The sequence below is a fragment of the Hippocampus bargibanti genome, linkage group LG11, assembly GCF_051943395.1.
Source record: "Hippocampus bargibanti isolate YZ-2025 linkage group LG11, ASM5194339v1, whole genome shotgun sequence".
Taxonomy (NCBI): Eukaryota; Metazoa; Chordata; class Actinopteri; order Syngnathiformes; family Syngnathidae; genus Hippocampus; species Hippocampus bargibanti.
The window spans coordinates 10747279-10765961 of NC_142744.1; the positions used below are offsets into that span (position 1 = coordinate 10747279).

General features: G+C 43.0%; 1 protein-coding gene across 2 annotated transcripts; it reads right to left on the minus strand.

The window, feature by feature from the left end:
• Positions 1 to 416: 416 nt before the first annotated feature.
• LOC148891535 (TSC22 domain family protein 2-like) lies at positions 417 to 17892 on the minus strand. 2 transcript variants are annotated; one of them, XM_089008154.1, is made up of 5 exons: positions 17501 to 17892; positions 15653 to 17377; positions 10623 to 10697; positions 4592 to 4643; positions 417 to 3502 (listed from the first exon to the last, which is right to left on the minus strand). In XM_089008154.1, the coding sequence occupies exons 2-5, from the start codon at positions 17269 to 17271 to the stop codon at positions 3155 to 3157; spliced, it is 2094 nt and encodes a 697-aa protein (XP_088864280.1). In that variant the 5' UTR covers positions 17272 to 17377; positions 17501 to 17892; the 3' UTR covers positions 417 to 3154. The 2 variants fall into 2 exon arrangements, with proteins under 2 accessions (XP_088864280.1, XP_088864281.1); XM_089008155.1 differs by lacking the exon at positions 10623 to 10697 and having other exon boundaries at positions 15653 to 17892.
• Positions 17893 to 18683: the final 791 nt, after the last annotated feature.

The following is an 18683-nucleotide window of genomic DNA, read 5'->3' on the forward strand; positions in this document are numbered from 1 at the left end:
GAAAAAACAAAACCCAAACAAATTTGGGAATGGCGCTTTCAATTCCCGAATAAATTCAGGAATGGCAGTGAATGAGTAAATATTTGAAAAACAACTAGCGATAAAACAATATATATAAACAAGAGAGCGCAAATTATAATTGTAAGAAAAAAAATAAAGGTCAGTTTTCTCATAAAATTATACTTGGAAAAAAAGTATACTTCTGCTGCACCTGTATTTTTATCTAACCCCTTCACACACCCCTATTGTGCTACAAATAAAATGACAGCTGACATGAAATTTTGCCTCTTATCCCAACATGTAACACAACATGTAGACTAGCATTAGCACGGTCAAGTCATGGTTATGACGTTTGTTATTGAGCACAAACATTCATTCACATAAGGTTCTAAATAGTTAAAAAAATGTTCTCAAAATAATGTGTTTGGAATTTGAATATTGCTTTTATTTAAATACAATAAAATTTGCAAAGTAACAAAACTATTGGCATATGAAATTCAAACATCATTTCAATGAACAAAACATGGCTCACTTCATTTCGTTGTGTCTAGTGTCCGTAAACACCAGCATTTTTCTTTTCTCACCGCTGATGCCAACTCTGCTGTGATTGAACCTCTTTGACCCCAAACCCTATAAACACCCCACTTCGACGGTTCACAGACTGACTTACAATAAGAGTGCTGAATAAAATGAGGTAAGAAAGTAGTTTGAAGGTTACGGAACATGCTGATTGGCAACAAAGAAATATTTGGGGGTGGCGTCCCAAGAAGAAAAAGATAAAATACACACCGAGAAAATAAAGGTACAAATATTGGGCTTTGGGAGGGGATGTGTTTGCAGGAATTTCTGGATGAACCTAAAATGCACGGGATAATTTTCAGATGAAACTGATTTCAACGGAATGTCTTTCCACTTGCCTTTTTGAGACTGGAGGAGTCATGGAAGGCAGTGAAAAGTGGCCCGTCGTGGGAAGTCGTCATGGCTTTTGCGACAAAGAGTTTGGTGGTCATATGACTTTTGGATGCACATTTCGTCAAGAGCTGATTTTGTTTTTGAGAAACTGGCCCCATTTTGTTCCAGTGTCATCAACAGGTTGCAAGAAATAGAGAGATGAAGAGACAGAGTGACTGAAAAGGAATTTTTGATCCATCCTGAAATGTCGATTATGTTTCCAAATCATGTTCATGCGTGCATTTGAGAGGAAAAAAAATTGAGGTGACAGATCTTTCCATCTTTGGTTACAAAGTAGGTTGAATGACTTCACAGCTTTTGCGGATCAGATTTGATATCAGCAGATGAGCAGTTACCTATCAAGGCCTTTTTTTTTTTAAAGATTTGATAACATACATTCGTACTGAGTCTTGTTCACTTGAAATTGGCAAAGGTAGCATGAAATCTGAGTTAGTGTTTCACTTTTGTCACAATTTCATTTTGCTTTTCGGTTTTCACTACTCGACGCGAGTGCAGGGGTTCACAAACCTTCGGCGGTCAGGGTTGCTGTTTGTTTAATTAGCCGATGTCCTCCATATTGTTAGCTTAATAGCATAATTGCCAGAGTCATTTCTTACATGATGGGAAATTCTGAAGAAAAAAAATATGGCACTTGTCATCCAAGGCATGTCAATTTGCCAAAATTGCTATCAGGCAACTGGACAACTTTTCGTTCTTGGAATTTATTGAGTTTACCCCTGGCTTGCGAATGGGAACTTTTGCTAATTAGACTGTGAACTTTCCATATCATTATTACATTTTACTTTTACTTTCATTTTACCGACTACAGTTTGGGAACCCCTGCAGTAAAGCATTGCCCCCCCGGGGAAGGTCAGCACCCCCCCCCCCCCAAAACACACTGATAAATCAAAACAAACAAAAGGGTTTTTGCTTCATTCAATTCATTTATGAAGATAGCATCCCCTACCCTGTAATAAATAAATCACCTGACAGCAGAAGTCAAAAGACGAACGAACTGAAGGGTTGATGTACAAGTAACGACAGCGTTGGTGCTCCATAGACGACGATTCAGCAAGTCTAAAAACGCCCCCCCCCCCCCCCCCCTCCCACCAAAACCCTACTTTACCTACCAGGATCTTCTTAAAAAAATACTTTTTTTGTGTAATAATCATTTGTCCCGTAATGTGAGGAAAAATTCCCCTCCGATGTGAACTTATGCATGTCCCAGATCAGTCTTGGACCCCTGCAGTTGTCCACGGGTGGGGGTGGCCAAGTTTCAAAAAACGAAACATCACCCCAAGTTCACCAATACATGCTTTTTCGTTCTGCCTCATGATGATTGCATTAACACTTTTAACACTGGAAATGACCACGGTACAGACACACACACACACACACACACACACACACGCGCACACACACACACACACACACACACACTGCACTTTGTGGTCAAGCTGGTGGCTGCGAGGAGAAAGGTTTTTCGAAACTTTTTTATGTTTCCTGTAGAATTCATATAAACATCTGTAAACCCTCACCATTCCGCAGATTTCGTTGTAATTTAGTGCTCATTCCATCCCACCAAAGAAGTGGATATCCCTGAAAATTAGTGATGGGCAAGTGAAGCTTCGTGAAGCACCTGTGATAGTTTTTGTCTCATCTAGATGGTACTCTGGGTTCAAAGATGCAGTGGGTTAAGAAATTTCTTTTGCACTAAACCTCATATTTAAATCAAGAGCGCCATCTGGAGGAGTCAAAAATGATCTCAAGTGCTTCATGAAGCTTCGGTTTCCCATCACTATTGAAAATATCGCTGTTCTGTTCCTTCTTCAAGCACAATATTTGCGACGTGTAGGTTGAAGTGAATTGAATTGGAAGGTCAGGAAGGAGCGATGTTTAGGCAGGGTGAAAAGGCTTGCCTGAGCTAAAAAAGAAAAACGGTCTTGTGTCGTTACTTTTTCTGGGACACTTTTACGCTTGTGATTGCAGGTATCTGGCTTTTTTCATGGATGGTTTTTGTTAAAGCACTTTGTAAACATTTTTTTAGAGGTGCTGTCAAATTTCTTCATTACTTCCGGTAATTTGTATAACTCCAATAATCCGGAAGCCTTTTTATTTGAAGGGCAAAAATGAGTTTGATGAAAGTTTTGGGTTGGCATCGCCATTGGCCACAGGGCTGCGTCCCGATCCCACTTAAATATTGTCAAGCTGAGGTGACCTTGGGTTGCTGTTGGCTCCCGTCCAGCTGAAGATGAGTCTGCGAGGCCTTCAGATGTTGCGGCGGCTGCGCTTGAGATGGAAGCCCGGCCGCCGGCTGCTGGGGGGGCAGCGAGGGCTGAGACTGAAGCGGCGGGGCCTTCGGCGCGGGGCCGGTGGAAGCACCCCCAGACTGGGCGGGAAGCTGCAAAAGCTGCTCGCTGTTGGCCAGAGACTTCAAAACGGCGTTCTCGCGTTCCAGCACAGAGTTCCTCTCGAAGAGCTCTTTGATCTGCTCCTTTAAGACTTCCACTTCCTCCCGAACTGCGTACATCAGATGGCTTTTCACAAGGTCCTGATGACAAACACAATACAAAGGGGTCTGAAAAGCTGATTTTTAAAAACAACTGCTTTCAAGTTGCCAAATTAAAAGAATTCCAGCCAAATTCACTTCTGAATTATCGTTTAAAGGACAACCGACGTCACTTTTTTGTTTCCTAACTGACATAAAAAAAAACGTTTTATAGCATCTAAAATACCCAAAACATGCAGTATGATATTTTTATTCAAATGCAAAACACCAATAAAAATGACTTAAAGTGTCCAAAATCTGCAAAAAATTGAGCTGTGATGCTTTCTTGTTACACATCCAGTTATGAATATGATTCAAACAGTTATGAAGAGGAAAGCATACATGTTTGCAATCGATTAAAGAATTTATTTCGTGCCATTTTGAGGCAACATTGGGGGGAAATGTATCACCCAAAAAGAGGCAGAAAATGATGTCCAACCTCCTGTGAGGAATTAATCAGCCCGTTTCTACAGGCTGATAAATTCCTTCCATAGAGCTTGGACGCCCTCCTCTGGCGGCTTTTTGGTGCAACACGAGGTTTTCAGACCAAACAAGTACAGCAAAATTAAAAAAAAAGCAACATTGACGTGATGGAAGGACTGCTACAATGTGTCTTTTTTTCGGTCAGGGGCGTTCCTTTAGTGACATCATGTACGGACTCGTCACCAACTCAAAAACAAGACTTCCTGGATATTCAGCGCGAGTCTTAAAACGTAAAATATAGCTATATGCGGTGGAATATTTGTAAAATACGCTCAGTAGAAGTCATTTCAAGCCATTTTACAAATTATGGACACAACTTGTCCGGAGACGTCGGTTGTCCTTTAAAGTTCCTTGATAAAAAAAAACGGGGCAAGTGACAAATGAATTCACAGAAATGGAAAATAAGTTATTTAAAAACATTGTTTTTAGTGGGATGACCGAATGTCTGAATATTCTGAACCACTTTCTGGATGGCGTCTTGCAACGAGGTTGCCAAATCTTGGATGAAGCTTAACCTCCCACACAAATGCATCATTATTAACATGCCCACAGATTTTTTGTTCACATAGAAAGACTCACAAAAAAATCATGTACGAAGCAAATACTTACCATGGCCTGCTCGATTTTATTATCAATGGCAACAATATTCGTTCCAGAGGCACTGTAAATAAGAAGGGAAAACAAAACAGATCAGCTTGGAGGCACAAAACACAAGCGCTGGAAACAAACAGTGAATGAAAATATGTGTTACATGGATACATTTCAACAATGATCACAAAATATAAATTTCACATCAAGGTCAGCTGAAACCCCCCAATCAAATCTGGGGCAGGTCTTCAATAGACGCACAGACTAGGTTAGTGCAAATACCACACATTCCCATTTTGCGGTGAGAGCCGTAGCAAGCCTCCAAATCGCGACCTTTAACTGGAACTACAGTATTTTGAAATACCCTCCGAAGCTATTAGGTTTGCAGTCGCGCAGCCAGTATTTAAATACCTGCAAGGCGAGCAACGGGAGAGCGGCGGCCTCGCCCCTCCGCAGGCCGGACTGGCGGGACAGCAAGGGACCTTGTAGGAAAATCTACACGGCATGCGCTGTCTGCCGGCATCGACCGCTTCCTCGGGCCGTTGCGAAAAAAGAGAGCCATGGTGGCGGATGGGAAATTTTTAGTGTCGGCAAGTGTGACCACATTTTGAATTAAGAAACATGAACTAACCATGAAGCGAGACAGCGAAAGAGAGAGAGAGAGTGAGTCAAAGACATTGGCTATGTTTTAAAGGACAACCGACATCACTTTTTTGTTTCCTAACTGACATCAGAAAAACGTTTTATAGCATCTAAAATACCGAAAACACGCAGTATGATATTTTTAGTCAAATGCAAAACACCTATAGAAATGACTTAAAGTGTCCAAAATCTGCAAAAAAATTGAGCTGCGAATTGGGCATTTTCAGAAAGTCCCGCACCCAGTTCGTGACGTCACGCCAAGACGTCTTGCATTGCTCGAGAATCAAAACAATGGCTTCAGATTCGGAGAATATGCTTTCTTGTTACACATCCAGTTATTAATATGATTCAAATAGTTCTGGAGAGGAAAGCATACATGTTTGCAATCGATTAAAGAATTTATTCCGTGCGATTTTGAGGCAACATTAGGGGGGAATGTATCACCAAAAAAGAGGCAGAAAATGGCAACCAAGCTCCGTGTGAGGAATTAATCAGCCCGTTTCCACAGGCTGATAAATTCCTTACATGGAGCTTTGTCACCCTCTTCTGCCTCTTTTTGGTGCAACACGAATTTTTCAGACCAAACAAGTACAGCAAAATGCATTGACGTGATGGAAGGACTACTACAATGTGTCCTTTTTTCGGTCAGGGGTGTTCCTTCAGTGACATAGGGTGATGACTCGTCACCAACTCAAAAACAAGACTTCTGGAATATTCAGCGCAAGTCTTAAAACGTAAAACATAGCTATATGCGGTGGAATCTTTGTAAAATACGCTCAGTAGAAGTCATTTGAAGCCATTTTACAAATTATGGACACAACTTCTCCGGAGACGTCGGTTGTCCTTTAAAGTCACTCCCTTGTTGCTATAAAATTGCCTCCATCGCGTGTTTTGATATTTCACAGTGACTTTTTACAACATGGGCACATACCTCCTAAAAATGCCTTATCAGCATCACAACCTACATTCAGATACAAATGTGCTATTTAATATCAGTTGAACATTGTGGAGAGTTTGAACGTTGAGTCTAAAAACCTCCCACTCAAATGTTATTTTTAATCTGAAAAATAATCACTCCCCCCCAAAAAAATCACTCCTATCTATCTATCTATCTATCTATCTATCTACCTTCCCACCTACAAAAAAATGGACACTTGTAAATATGGGTTGATGCAATATATCAATATGCCTTTCTTGATACTTGCACTATGTACAGTGTTTTTATGAAACGGTTTTGCACATTTACATTTGCACAGTATACAGTTGACGTTTTAATTTTGTTATGCTTAGAATATCTTGTTTTCTATCCTTTCACTGCCCCCTGACCCCATCCCCTTTCAAATTGTTGCTGTGGACTGCAAATTTCCCCATTGTGGGACGAATAAAGGTTTTCTGATTCTGATATCTACCTACCTATGTAGCTAGCTATGTAGTTAACTAACTAGCTGTCAACCAAACTATCTATCTAGCTGTCTACCTATCTAGCTAGCTAACTAACTAGCTAACTGCTAAATAAATGACTAAATAGCTAACTATCGAGCTAGGTAACTATGTAGCTATTGAAGTATCTAGCTAGCTATCTAGATATCTATCTATAAATGTGTGTGTGTGTGTGTGTGTGTGTGTGTGTGTGTGTGTGTGTGTGTGTGTGTGTGTGTGTGTGTGTGTGTGTGTGTGTGTGTGTGTGTGTGTGTGTGTGTGTGTGTGTGTGTGTGTAACTTGCTGGTCATAAATGAACCTCGACTGCCCTCTACTGGCCTGAAACGAAGACTACAATTGTGCAGTGCTATAATTCATGGCTTTAAAAACATCCTAATTATTCTCGCTTTCAGGACAAGACATTCCCCTTCCTAATGACCTTCATTTTATGGGACAGAGGTAAGCAGTGCTTTTAGATGGTAGTCAAGAGGCCGCGCTAACGGAGATGCTCCCTCCCACCCCATTAAACTGTCACATCATTTGTCCCATACGACAGACTTTATTGGAGACGACTGCGGGGGCGATGCGCAGTCACTGCACGGTTCAAAAGGCAAGTCATTCAATGACGCCAACTAAAGAGCAACACTTGACATTATTCAGAATGCATACAACATGAGCGAACTTGGTTTCATATGTCACGTATGACTTAGTCTACAGCCCCCTAAAATCCTCAAGCTCATTAGCCAATGAAGTTGAACCTGAAAACCAGCATAAGCCAAAATATACAAACCAGATGAAAATGACTACAAAATGATTCACAAAGTACTTGGTTGAAAAGACATTTGAAAACAACCGACGCAAGTCCGGATGGCTCCAAACCCAAACCCATATTAGGACAGCATCTGGAACTGAGAGATGAATTTCCAGGAATCGCTGGCACAAAGTAAAGACTTTTGAAGGAACAGCACGAATGACTTGCACTTTGTAGAGAAAGAGAGAGAGCGAAAAAGTCAGCGAAAGCCTGGCAAGACGGCGTCTCCTGACACACATGATCCCGTTTAAGCCGACGGATCTCATGTCAAAGCAACAGAGGGCTTGTTTGAGCGGCTGACTTTCAAAACAAAACTCGCAGTGTGACTCGCCGAGTCGGGGCTGTGTTTTAAGTAAACGGCGGCAACGTATCCGAGGTCTGGCACCCGCGTGAAGGGGGCTACGGGGACAAGAGACTGCTAATAAGGATGTGAGCATTTCCTGTTGTTGATTTACACGCGAGCAACACCTCCGTTACAGGCATCGGCTGTCAATTAAAAATCATATTTGAAAGCCCCTTTATAAAGCATCGGTCTTTGTCCATTCATACACTCGACTGTTAATTTGTAGAAAGGCAACAATGTTAAATCAACATGTTTCATTTTCAAAACAAAGATAATGGCTCCACTTTCATGCAGGACTACATAATTGGAAAACATTTACTGCTCGGAAGCTAAAAATCAAAGCATTTGGATGTTTAAATATTAACTAATTCACTGCCAGACGATGTGCAATTGTGTCCACTCCAGTGCCAGGGTTTTTGTCATTTTCACTCAAATTCCAGGGCCCACGGAATATTGAGTTTTAGGACTACATAAACATTCAATTCAGCGTACCAAACCTTGGACTCTCTTCTTTCATCAGAACAAAAAGATTTAATTCCTAAGTTATATGGGTCTGGAGTTATCTGAGCTTGAAATGGGGGTGACTGTACAAAATACATTACATACATACATACATACAATATTGATTTATGTAGCGCTTTGACAACAGCTGAAGCTGGAACAAAGCGCGAGCATGGACAAAAGGCAAATGCGTCCCCCTTGTGGAAGGGAAAAACATTGCCAGAGGTCTGACCAGCACTTTATCGGCACCCCCGCAAGAAAAAAAACTAAACCCGAATGGCACTCCATGTCACACTTTTATACCCCCAAAACTTTGGAAATGGCAGCGAATGAGTTAAAGACACCTATGGCCTGACAAGAGGAAGCGCTTCCCCTCACGACAACATAGTTTCTTGATGCCACAACAGTTTAAAAAAATTGTTAATTCCCAAGTTATATGGGTCTGGAGTTATCTGGGCTTGAAATGGGGGCAGCTGTACAAAAGGTAAATACCGCCCCCTCGTAGGGAGGAAAAACATTACCAGTGGTCTAACCGCAGCTTAATACGAACAAACAAACCCAGAACAAATCCAGAATGGCACTCCACGTCCTATTTTCAATTTCCGAATAAATTCGGGAATGGCAGCAAATGAATTAATATGGTGTGCGAACGATTCACCCATGATCAAAAATCATTCCAAATTAATTTGCTAATCTCATTCCTCGTGAGGATAAGCGTGTTGGGATAAACAGATGGATTAGTTAGTTGTCCGTTACTCCTCCCGTTTTGTCCATGGATAATATAAATATGAGCAAGTTTACCAGACACAAAAAGCAGAGTCTCAAGAAGTTACGGCTCAAATTGGCGGAAGCCGACAAAAAAAAACAAGAAAAGGAATCCCAAACAACAATATGAACTCCACAGAGAATAAACAAATTCATTCATGCCACATGAACGGTCCGGTCATATGACCGGGGAAGGCTATAAAAGGTTTTGAGCGGCTTGTCGACTGGGAATTGAAACTTGACGCGAGTGCTAAAAGCGGACAAACGTTTGACAAGTCACAATTCGGAACTGCTTCCTAAACTAATCGCCTGGTAATGGTATTGCGGATGCCACCTTGTCGTGGAAAGTAGTTGGAACAGCGCTGCCAAATGTGTTGAAACAAATTCACTAAAAACATTGAAAAGAAGAGAGGACAATGAAATGAAAGTAAATACGTTCCAGACTTTTGATTCGGATGCAATATTACTCATAAAAAAATTACGGAAATCCTTAGGCGGGTATTCTGGAACTTTGTATTCACGCACGTCCTGAAAATTGGCCGCAGACGGTGACAAAAACTTAAATTGCATCACTTGGTGTCTGGCGGCCCAAATGTAACATCACAAACGTTCAACAGATGTTCTCTGGCTTGCCTTTTGGGGTGCTATACAGTCTAAACCTGTTACAACGTCCCCCAAGGGACATAAAACACATTTCTACGTTACATCGGTAGTCATTGTAATCATCTCCAATAAAATGGCCGCCAACTACAATATATATAATGCAGTATGAACATGTACAGGTGTAAAAAGCTGTGGAATACAGTATAAAAGTTTATTAAGACAAAAACATTGACAATTGTAATGCCTCCAGATGCTGTTCGTCTCCTGGACAGCGATGCATGCGTTCAATAATTGGTCAAAGTCAGATCAAAACCATACCATTGGGGGTCTGCGAACCGCGTATTGTCGTGACAACGGACGTTCAATGCTATTTTAGCTATATTTTTCTTAAAATGTTTGGAATTTTAAATGCGGGGAGCAATCGACGTACACCAAGGGTGTCCAAACTCTTTTTCTTTTTTTACCGTGGTCCACATTGTAGTTGCGATTTCCTCTCGGGGGGCCGTCATGAATTTGGGGGGGCTATTACAATGTTTAATCCCCTACCACATATTACATATAAAGTGCACAACAAAATAATGAACAACTAAAATTTGAAGTAAAAATTTGAAACTTTGATTCGGACATTAGCAAGCATCATGGAATTTCACTAGTTTGATTTGCTTTCTCGGGCCGAATAAAATGATGTGGTGGGCCAGAGTTGGCCCCCGGGCCTTGACTTTGACACCTGTGACATACACGTTTCGTTCGACAACAGCAAGAGTGTCAGAGAAAGTGCAAGAGGAAGAAAATTGAGGGAAAAATTGGGAGACTGGAGGGTCAATTCCGCTTTAGCCGGCAAGCTTTTACAAACACGCATTCCATGCACACAGCGAAAAGCAAAACTCTGGGCTACCGAACGAACACTGCACACACATCGCCGCACACTTGCAAGGCCCCGCTCAGTCCATTCCAGTATAGTACTGTACCTATCACTGTGGGCCTTTGAGTCTCTTAATCTCCTGCCAGACTGGAAGGCCTGGTAGAAAGCCTTGGATGGGTTCCTGTGTCCACCAGATTGAGGAAAAAAGGAGTAAAGAAAAAGAAATAAGGACAGATGAAATAGAATAGAAACAAGATGCTCGTGTCATTCGTTTTCGAAGAAATGATCATTCGATTTCACTGTTTGCCTGTTCATGTAATTTTAGAGCCTTTCGTGTCATTGAACCAAAATTTGGTCAAGGTTGCTTCAGGTCTTCACCTGAACAAAGATAACCTTGAATGTAATTTTTTTTCAGCTCTCGGAAAATTGCAAGGTGATGAACGATGACTGGAATGGCGTTCCATCGATGCCAAAAATATACCGCGCGTGTCCTTCACTGACCACTCTCAAGGTGTTCTACCCCTGATCCGTCGGTAGGAGTCTGCCTTTTTTTCCTGTCTCTTGCTCAATTTGGAGTGATTCAAACCTCAAAGGAATGTTTAAATGCCGTAATCACTGAACAAGGGATTCTCAATGTTTGGCACCGAGGACACCGTGTCCTGCAGTAACGGAAGTGTGTTGGGAAAAAAAGGGAAAGGAAATCCCCACACTGTCCCCTCGTCAGCAACCTCCCCCCTCTCCTCTACCTCCCCTTTCACGAGCGCATCCAAACATTTGCAAACTTTTTTGAAATGATTTTATGAAGCGTAACCAGCAAATCCAAACAAACACACTGCGTCTTGGCAAATAGAGAGCAAGTGGACACGCGTCAACTCAACACGCACACATACACCCAGGAATAAGGAGTTGATTTATAGCATGTGTCGGCACATACACAAGACTCCTGTCCTAGAAACCCAACACACAGACACACACACAAGCGCACTTCCTCACAATGACCTCATGACCAAACACTTTGACAAACCTCTCCCTATGCTTGAGTACACTTTTACTTTGTGGGCAGCCATGTTTAAGACCCCAAACACGAAAAGGCACATACGTACGTGCAATTCCACGCTTCTCCCCCGAAACGAATTTCCTTCACATCTTTAAAAGCTCAGAACTTGGAAAACGCCAGAAACGATCAAGGTCAGATGACTTGGAATGAGTCATCGCTAGTTGGTTTCAAGCAACAAACAATACAATGAAACTGCGCAGGTAACCACAATCCTAGAATGAAAATACGTACACCAAGACACATAAACCCCCAGCAACCTAGCCAATAAAATAAATACTACCGTATTGGCCCGAATATAAGAGAGTGTTTTTTGCATTGAAATAAGACTGAAAAAGTGGGGGTTGTCTAATATTTGGGGTTGAGACATTATACACATTTACGACGCTAGGCGCCAGATATCAGTGAAGCGAATGCTGACCTTGATTACCCAGGCCAAAGCGAAAATTTGAGTTTTGAAAAGGGGAGGTCGTCTTATAATTAGGGCCATCTTATATTCAGGTTAATACGGTGCTTGGGTGACAGTTGGATGACGTGTGGGTTGATTGGTCATGCCTGGTCAGGGATGACCAATCGCTTCATGCTTAACTCATTCACTGCCAGACGATGTGCAAATATGTGTCCACTCCAGTGCCAGGGTTGTTGTCATTGTCACACGAATTCCAGGACCCACAAAATATTGAGTTTTCGGACGACATAAACATTCAATGCAGTGCAAGAAACCTTAGACTCTCTTCTTTCATCCGAAAAAAAGATATTTCAAGCTTACTTGGCAGTAGAGCTATCTGCATTGAAAGTGGGGACGGCTGTACAAAAGGTAAATGCTGCCCCCATGTTGGAGGGAAAAACATTGCCAGAGGTCTGACCAGCGCTTGATCGGCATTCCCCCGCAAGAAAAAAAAAAAAAACAAAACCCGAACAAATTCGGGAATGGCGCTCCACGTCATGCTTTTCAAATCCAGAATAAATTCAGGAATGGCAGTAAATGAGTTCATCCAACTGTTTAATTCAGGTTGAGGGCACAATATCATGATGGTCGAGCGTTTTTCTTAAGCGACCCAACCACACAATCTTTGACCACAAGAAAGCCCTGAAAATCTTTGACAATCGACACCATCACTGCATGTGTTATTTTTGGTAACAAAACACGTTTGAAACAAGTCCCGCAGATCATCACATGCTGGTCAACAGTTTTAATTCTTTCGCCGTCATATTCAGAGGTGAAGCCAAAAATAATCCGCAGTGGAGATTTGAATGAAGCCGCTGCTATCTTCCAGAAGTGAAGCCAATTAACAGTGACCCAAAAAATATATACAATGGCTGCTTCAGATGAGGTTTTGCCCTAAAGCAAATCCAAACTTGCAAAATGTGAAAATCACCAGTTGCATTTCCCTTCCTGCAGACACACACAAAATGTGCCTTTGTGTTGTCATATTATTTGTGATTTAGTTCGTTCTTTGACTTCAAGATGGCGCCGCAAAAGTGGTTGCCTTTCCAGCAGCTCCTGTATTTTGTTTTTAGACTTCTTTCTTTCCTTTCTTCTTCCTTTCATCACTTTGCTGCTGTGAAATGAAAATGTCTCCACTGTGAGACTAATAAAGGCAAATCTAATAAAAAAATCTGGTTTTTATGAGAAGATATTGCCAGATTTTTTAAATATGAAAAATCACCTTCCAAAAATAATGAGAATATATTGCCAGATTGTTTTTAATATAAATAATCACCTTCCAAAAATAACTTTTTTTTGCTGAAATATGTTAGATCATCATGATCACCTGCTAAAATTGTTCACACCTTCACTTGACAAATCACACAACTATACCATGAAAATGAAATTAGCAATTAATATTGTAGCCTGATTAAACAATTGCTTGCGGTATTTTTTTGTCACAAATTTATTGTGACATGTTAAAAATATTAAAATATATATAATAAAAATAGGATCTTCCACAAAGGCTGAATCGAGGTAAGAAATTTGCTTAAATATTCAAACATGCTATTGGGCTAACTATTTTGTACTTTTTTGCGTGTGTGTGCTCTCCAAATAAACAAACAAAAATAAAGACCTAGACAATAATTTTATGAGGACGATGATGTGGTTTGTATTTTGAGAGGGGAGCATTGAATACTGTTGGTTTTTTTTATTAGACTCTAACCCCACAAAGTAAAATCGAGTTAAGTAATCTTTGTGAGGCTTCAAAATTTTCGCAAATGGGAGGCAAAGTTAGGGGGTGGATTTATACGGAGACTACCGGTAATCGGGACGCAAAGGGGCGCAGGTGGGGGTATGGGGGGTCGGGAGGGATTAACTGATGTGTTGAAAGTTCCTACTGCTGGCGCTCACGTCCTTAACAACATCGATCCACGTGCCGCTGAGAAGAAGTAGGTCAAAGCTATTTGAATTGGCTTGGTTGCCTCGTGTCAGTTTTTTGGGAGTTTTGTTTTGTTTTTTTGTAAAAGATCTGGCAGTTTTTTTTGGGGGGGGGGTGGGAGGGTTTCTGGATTTGAGAAGAGAGAGAGAGCACGGCAAATCCCAGGCTACAAGCGACTCCTCATCCCATTCGACACAGACCACGACGTGATGATGAGCGCAGGGCCACAGCGCAATTTCAAATTCCAAGAAGTTGCACAGCAGCTCACTTCCTAGCAAACGACCCATCGCAACAGAAAGCAAGAGCTCAAAGGATGAAGTCATTCAGGCAAGAGGAGGGCCGAAAACGAAAACGAGAGACCAAAACGCTGACCGGCAGAACTCTGGCTTTTGGGTTGGATCAGAAATCAAATCCACTTGCTTTTTGTAGGCAATGGTATCCTAATAAACACACGGGCCATTTTCCACATTACGATTATGACTTGCCATGTCAAGGTTGTCCACATTTTTTGTTCCCACAGTCCAAATCAGGAATTTCAAGATACAATGACGGTCCAAACTGGACACTGCACCATTGCACTTCAAATCATCCACTTTGCTAACATCGCTTGCTCTTCAAATCAAATCACAACCTTGACTCTTCCGATCTCCCGCTTCAGACACAAACAGTTCACGAAACGTTGGGAGAATTTCAGGAAGGCGCAAAAAAATGGAATGGATAGAAAGTGTATGCGACGAATGCAGTTGGTCGGCACACCCGAACTCACAGAGAGCTCTTATCAGCAAAATAGCATCATAGTGGAAAGAGCGCTGCTTCATGTCCGTGTCCGATAGGGTTTGCTTATCAGTAAAGAGAGCTGGGTACCTTCAGAAACAAATGCAATTCGGAGAAGGGGGGGATAAAATTAAGAAAAAAAGAACATCACCAAAGTTGTCCACCCAAAAAAACACAGAGTACATTAAATGGTGCTTATACACCAACCTTGCTTCTTTTTTAGCTACATCACCCGCAGAGGAGGGCAACGAAAGTCTGCCTTTCTTAGACACCGCCAATATATTGGCTCACCAACACCCCCCCCCCCCTATAAATCACTCCGCTACCACCCCCTCCCTGACCTCATCTGCCGCTCTTGTTTACATTTCTTTTAGCAGTCACATGCTAATCGCTTCGGTCACTAATACGGATACGTTCATTCTAAAGTGAATGTAAGGAAAGGACATTATTTCCTGCGGGATGATGTGGGATTATTTTTCTTGCCAAAACTAAAAAAAGCTTCAAATGTGACTAGTGCATGATTTTGTTTTTGGAATAAGCGGAGGAAGTGGTGATTGTCTTCTGCACATGCGCTACCTCAACTTTTGAGCTCAAGTCAGAAACATCTGACATGTTTCCTTCCTCTTATCACTTCCTCCGAAACGTTGTCGAACCCCTGCATGTCAAACTATGAGAAGTACTGGCATTTTTTTCAAACACATTTTTTAACACTCTGAGGAAAATGTAGCTCGATTTGATGGCATTTTAAGATGCTCAACCAGTTCAGGGTGTATCTCCCGCCCAAAGTCAGCTGGGTTAGACTCCAGCATGTACAGGATAAGCAGTACAGAGAATGGCTGGACGGCTATATCATTGTTGACAATGTACATCTCGCCACGGATGTGATCTTTTTAACAAGACACAATTTGCAACGTTAAAGAAAATATAGAATGTTACCTCTCCTCATCCCCGTCGACAGGTATGTGGATTCCAAACAGGCTATTGACAGTTGGAGCGGCGAGTAGTAGGCTCTCGGACATGAGGGGCTTCACTAGATCCTTCCCAAATGACTGCGCATTCACATCCGATTTCCTCACGCCGCCCCCCTCAATCTGTCCAAATCCGGTTGTAAGAAGACTCTGCCCCGCCAAGGGCCCTGGAGTTTTACCTTGACTCATCTGACCTGAAGTCAAACTAGCTACCATCACCGTTGGCAAGGCTGCGGTGGAGGCACTGGGCACGGCAGTTGGCACAGCGGGGGTCACGCCGGAGCTCGGTGCAGTAACAGGTACATTTTGTACACTAGACGATGCGGGGTGGTCGCCGTGGGGTTTGGACTGTCCGGTGGTGGCGTACTGACCGCAAGGAGATCCACCGGCCAATGGGGAGCCCGTGACGTTTCCCATTTCACTGGTCTGGCTCAGAGCAGCCTGTCCAGGGTTTACTTTTCCGACAACGTCCCCAAAATGACCGGGAGTAGAAATTCCTGTAGATCCCTGGGGGACAGCAGGCGACGTTGCTTGTCCCGCTGTCTGTGGCCCTGCTGATTGGCCGGAGACCAACGGTGACAGGCCGGTAGCGAGTCCGCACTGCGGTGGATAGAAATCTGTCTGCTGATGTCCCACAGAAAGTTGGTACGGTTGCGTCGGGGCTAATGCAGGCAAGATGGGGGGTCTCTGCATGTGAGACAATCCGTTTCCAATGTTCTGGGAAGCTGCAGGTTGGACACTCGCCGCTGTAGGCTGGACTGGTACAGATTTGGACTTGCTACTGGTTGGTGCAGTATGCGGACCAGATCCGCTGACAGCATGTTGCCGGCTGATGTTCTGATGCGAAGACGCCTCTGTTGAATGCAAGCGTACGACATCTGGTGAAGCACTGGAGGCCTGATTTGTGTGTGTTAGCGGGGTAATAACAGAGCCACTAGTCTGCCCCAGACCACTGTCTCTGTCTGCAGGAGCCTCGGACACTACGCTGGCGTCCCTCCTTGTGCCATCAACAGTCCGATTTACCACAGAAGAATCTGGCTCTTTCTCATAAAACTCTGTACACATCCATCGGCCTCTTCTGAAGGGTTCTCCCGTACCGTGGTCAAGTTTGATGACCCTGAACCGGGAAGTATAGGTCACTGTGGAGGAGGCAGGGGGAGCAGAGGGACCTGGACTTGGCACTGTGGCAGAATGGGAAACATTTCCGGACACAATGACAGACCCGGGACTGGATGTCGGGGCAGCCTTTTGCTGCACGCCAGGAGCCATACCGGACGCCGGTGTTTTCCGTAACTCTCCCAAGGGATTGACGGACAGCACAGAGAAGTGAGGTAAATGCGATGGCGCCACAACTGCCGTCGCTTCTCCCTCGCCAACGTTATTTAACACATCTTCGGATGAAGTCCTGTCACTTCCTGGCTCAGTCCTGGTCACACCATACATCTCTGACGACACATCCTCGGTGCGTGGCTCATCCGGGTCCTCAAGGCTTTCTGTGTCATCCGCAGCCCCAATAGCAGCCACCTGGGCCTGAGTGACACTTGTGATCTGGAAACAGCTCTTCTTCTTGGCCGGCATTTTCGACATTGTTCCGGGCTGATTCCTCACCTCGTGTGTCCACCAGAAAAAGAGAGACTGAAAATTATTCTGCAGGCCAATTTACGTCCTGTCCATCAGGTGGTGTTGCGGTTTTCTGGGTGTCAAAATTGATCCAAGAGTTACTGAGCGGTAGACTATGTCATATTTTTGGATTAAGAGTCACGTCTCCTGATGCGATTCACCCCGCAGTCGACGTCCAAATGCTGGACGGGGTTACCTCAAAGTCCGGGGGCGCCCTCCTTGCCTTGGTATCTCTCCGAGTCGGTGAAGCTGTCGGCCGTGTTCCGCCGCGACGGGAGGGTACGACTCCAAAGCTGAGGAGGGCCCCGAAACACTCGCAAAAAGCTAGCGAGTCAACCCAACTGGCTGCCGCACACTCCCCCCTACGTCGGAACAAGTAAACGAGACATCTTCTCCAAAGCACCCCGCCCCGCGCAGCGTCCACGCTCTTCAATGTTCACTTACTATAAACGCAGTAACGGTCGAGGGAACGAGAAGAAAAAACGGCCAAAAGTGTTAGACTTTTAGAATAACGAGGATATAACGACTCGGGCAGCACTATTGCCTCACTCACTCGGTGACAAGATGGCTCTGTTCGTATGTTGTGTGCTCCCGCGGTGCATGACGGGTAGACTAGTGCTGCCGGTGCTGCCTTCAAGTGCGCGGAGGAAAAGTCCGAAATAATAACTTAACCACACAAGAACCGAGTTTGTCTGAGAACAGGCGTGGTGGGTGGGAAACTCGCGAGACCCGACAAAAGTGTGACTGAATAAGAATGTTTTAGACATTCTGTTTGCGTTTTTCATGTTACAATGACAAGGGATCTGAAGTAGGCAGCGGTACGCCGACATAAGCTTTATACTGCCCCCAGTGTCAAAACAAGGCAAATACGTAAATAATTTTTAAAAAACTAATAAATAAATAAATAAATATAAAAATACATAAAAATAAAGAACAATAAATAAATGAATACATACATACATACATACATACATACATACATACATACATACATACATATATATTATATTAATGGATTAAAAGTGATCGAATTACCCCAACATATATATATATATATATATATATATATATAGTATATACCAGTGACGTGCAGTCAGGGGAGGCTGAGCCTCACCTGTCATCATGGAAATATCAAATGACAAAATAGATTAAACAGTTATATTTATTTAGTGATTTGTACTTTAATGTTCTTTTCCATTTAACGTCACCATTTTTGGATTTTTTTTTCAAAATTGCTGAATTTTCACATTTACCGTTCAAATACTAAGTGGAGACGAGTTGTGAGGCAGCAGCCGGCTGAGCCTCACCATGGATTGCGCAATGACTATGCTAACTGTGCTGGCTTGCTCTGCAGTGAGACCACATTGCTGTCCCTCTAT

Coding starts and splice junctions, on each gene's coding strand:
- LOC148891535 (XM_089008154.1), bottom strand. CDS start 17,271: ATGTCGAAAATGCCGGCCAAGAAGAAGAGCTGTTTCCAGATCACAAGT. Junction 10,698..15,652: donor GTCGACGGGGATGAGGAGAG/GTAACATTCTAT, acceptor TGGTGGACACAG/GAACCCATCCAAGGCTTTCT. Junction 3,503..4,591: donor ATAAAATCGAGCAGGCCATG/GTAAGTATTTGC, acceptor GTTTGTCATCAG/GACCTTGTGAAAAGCCATCT.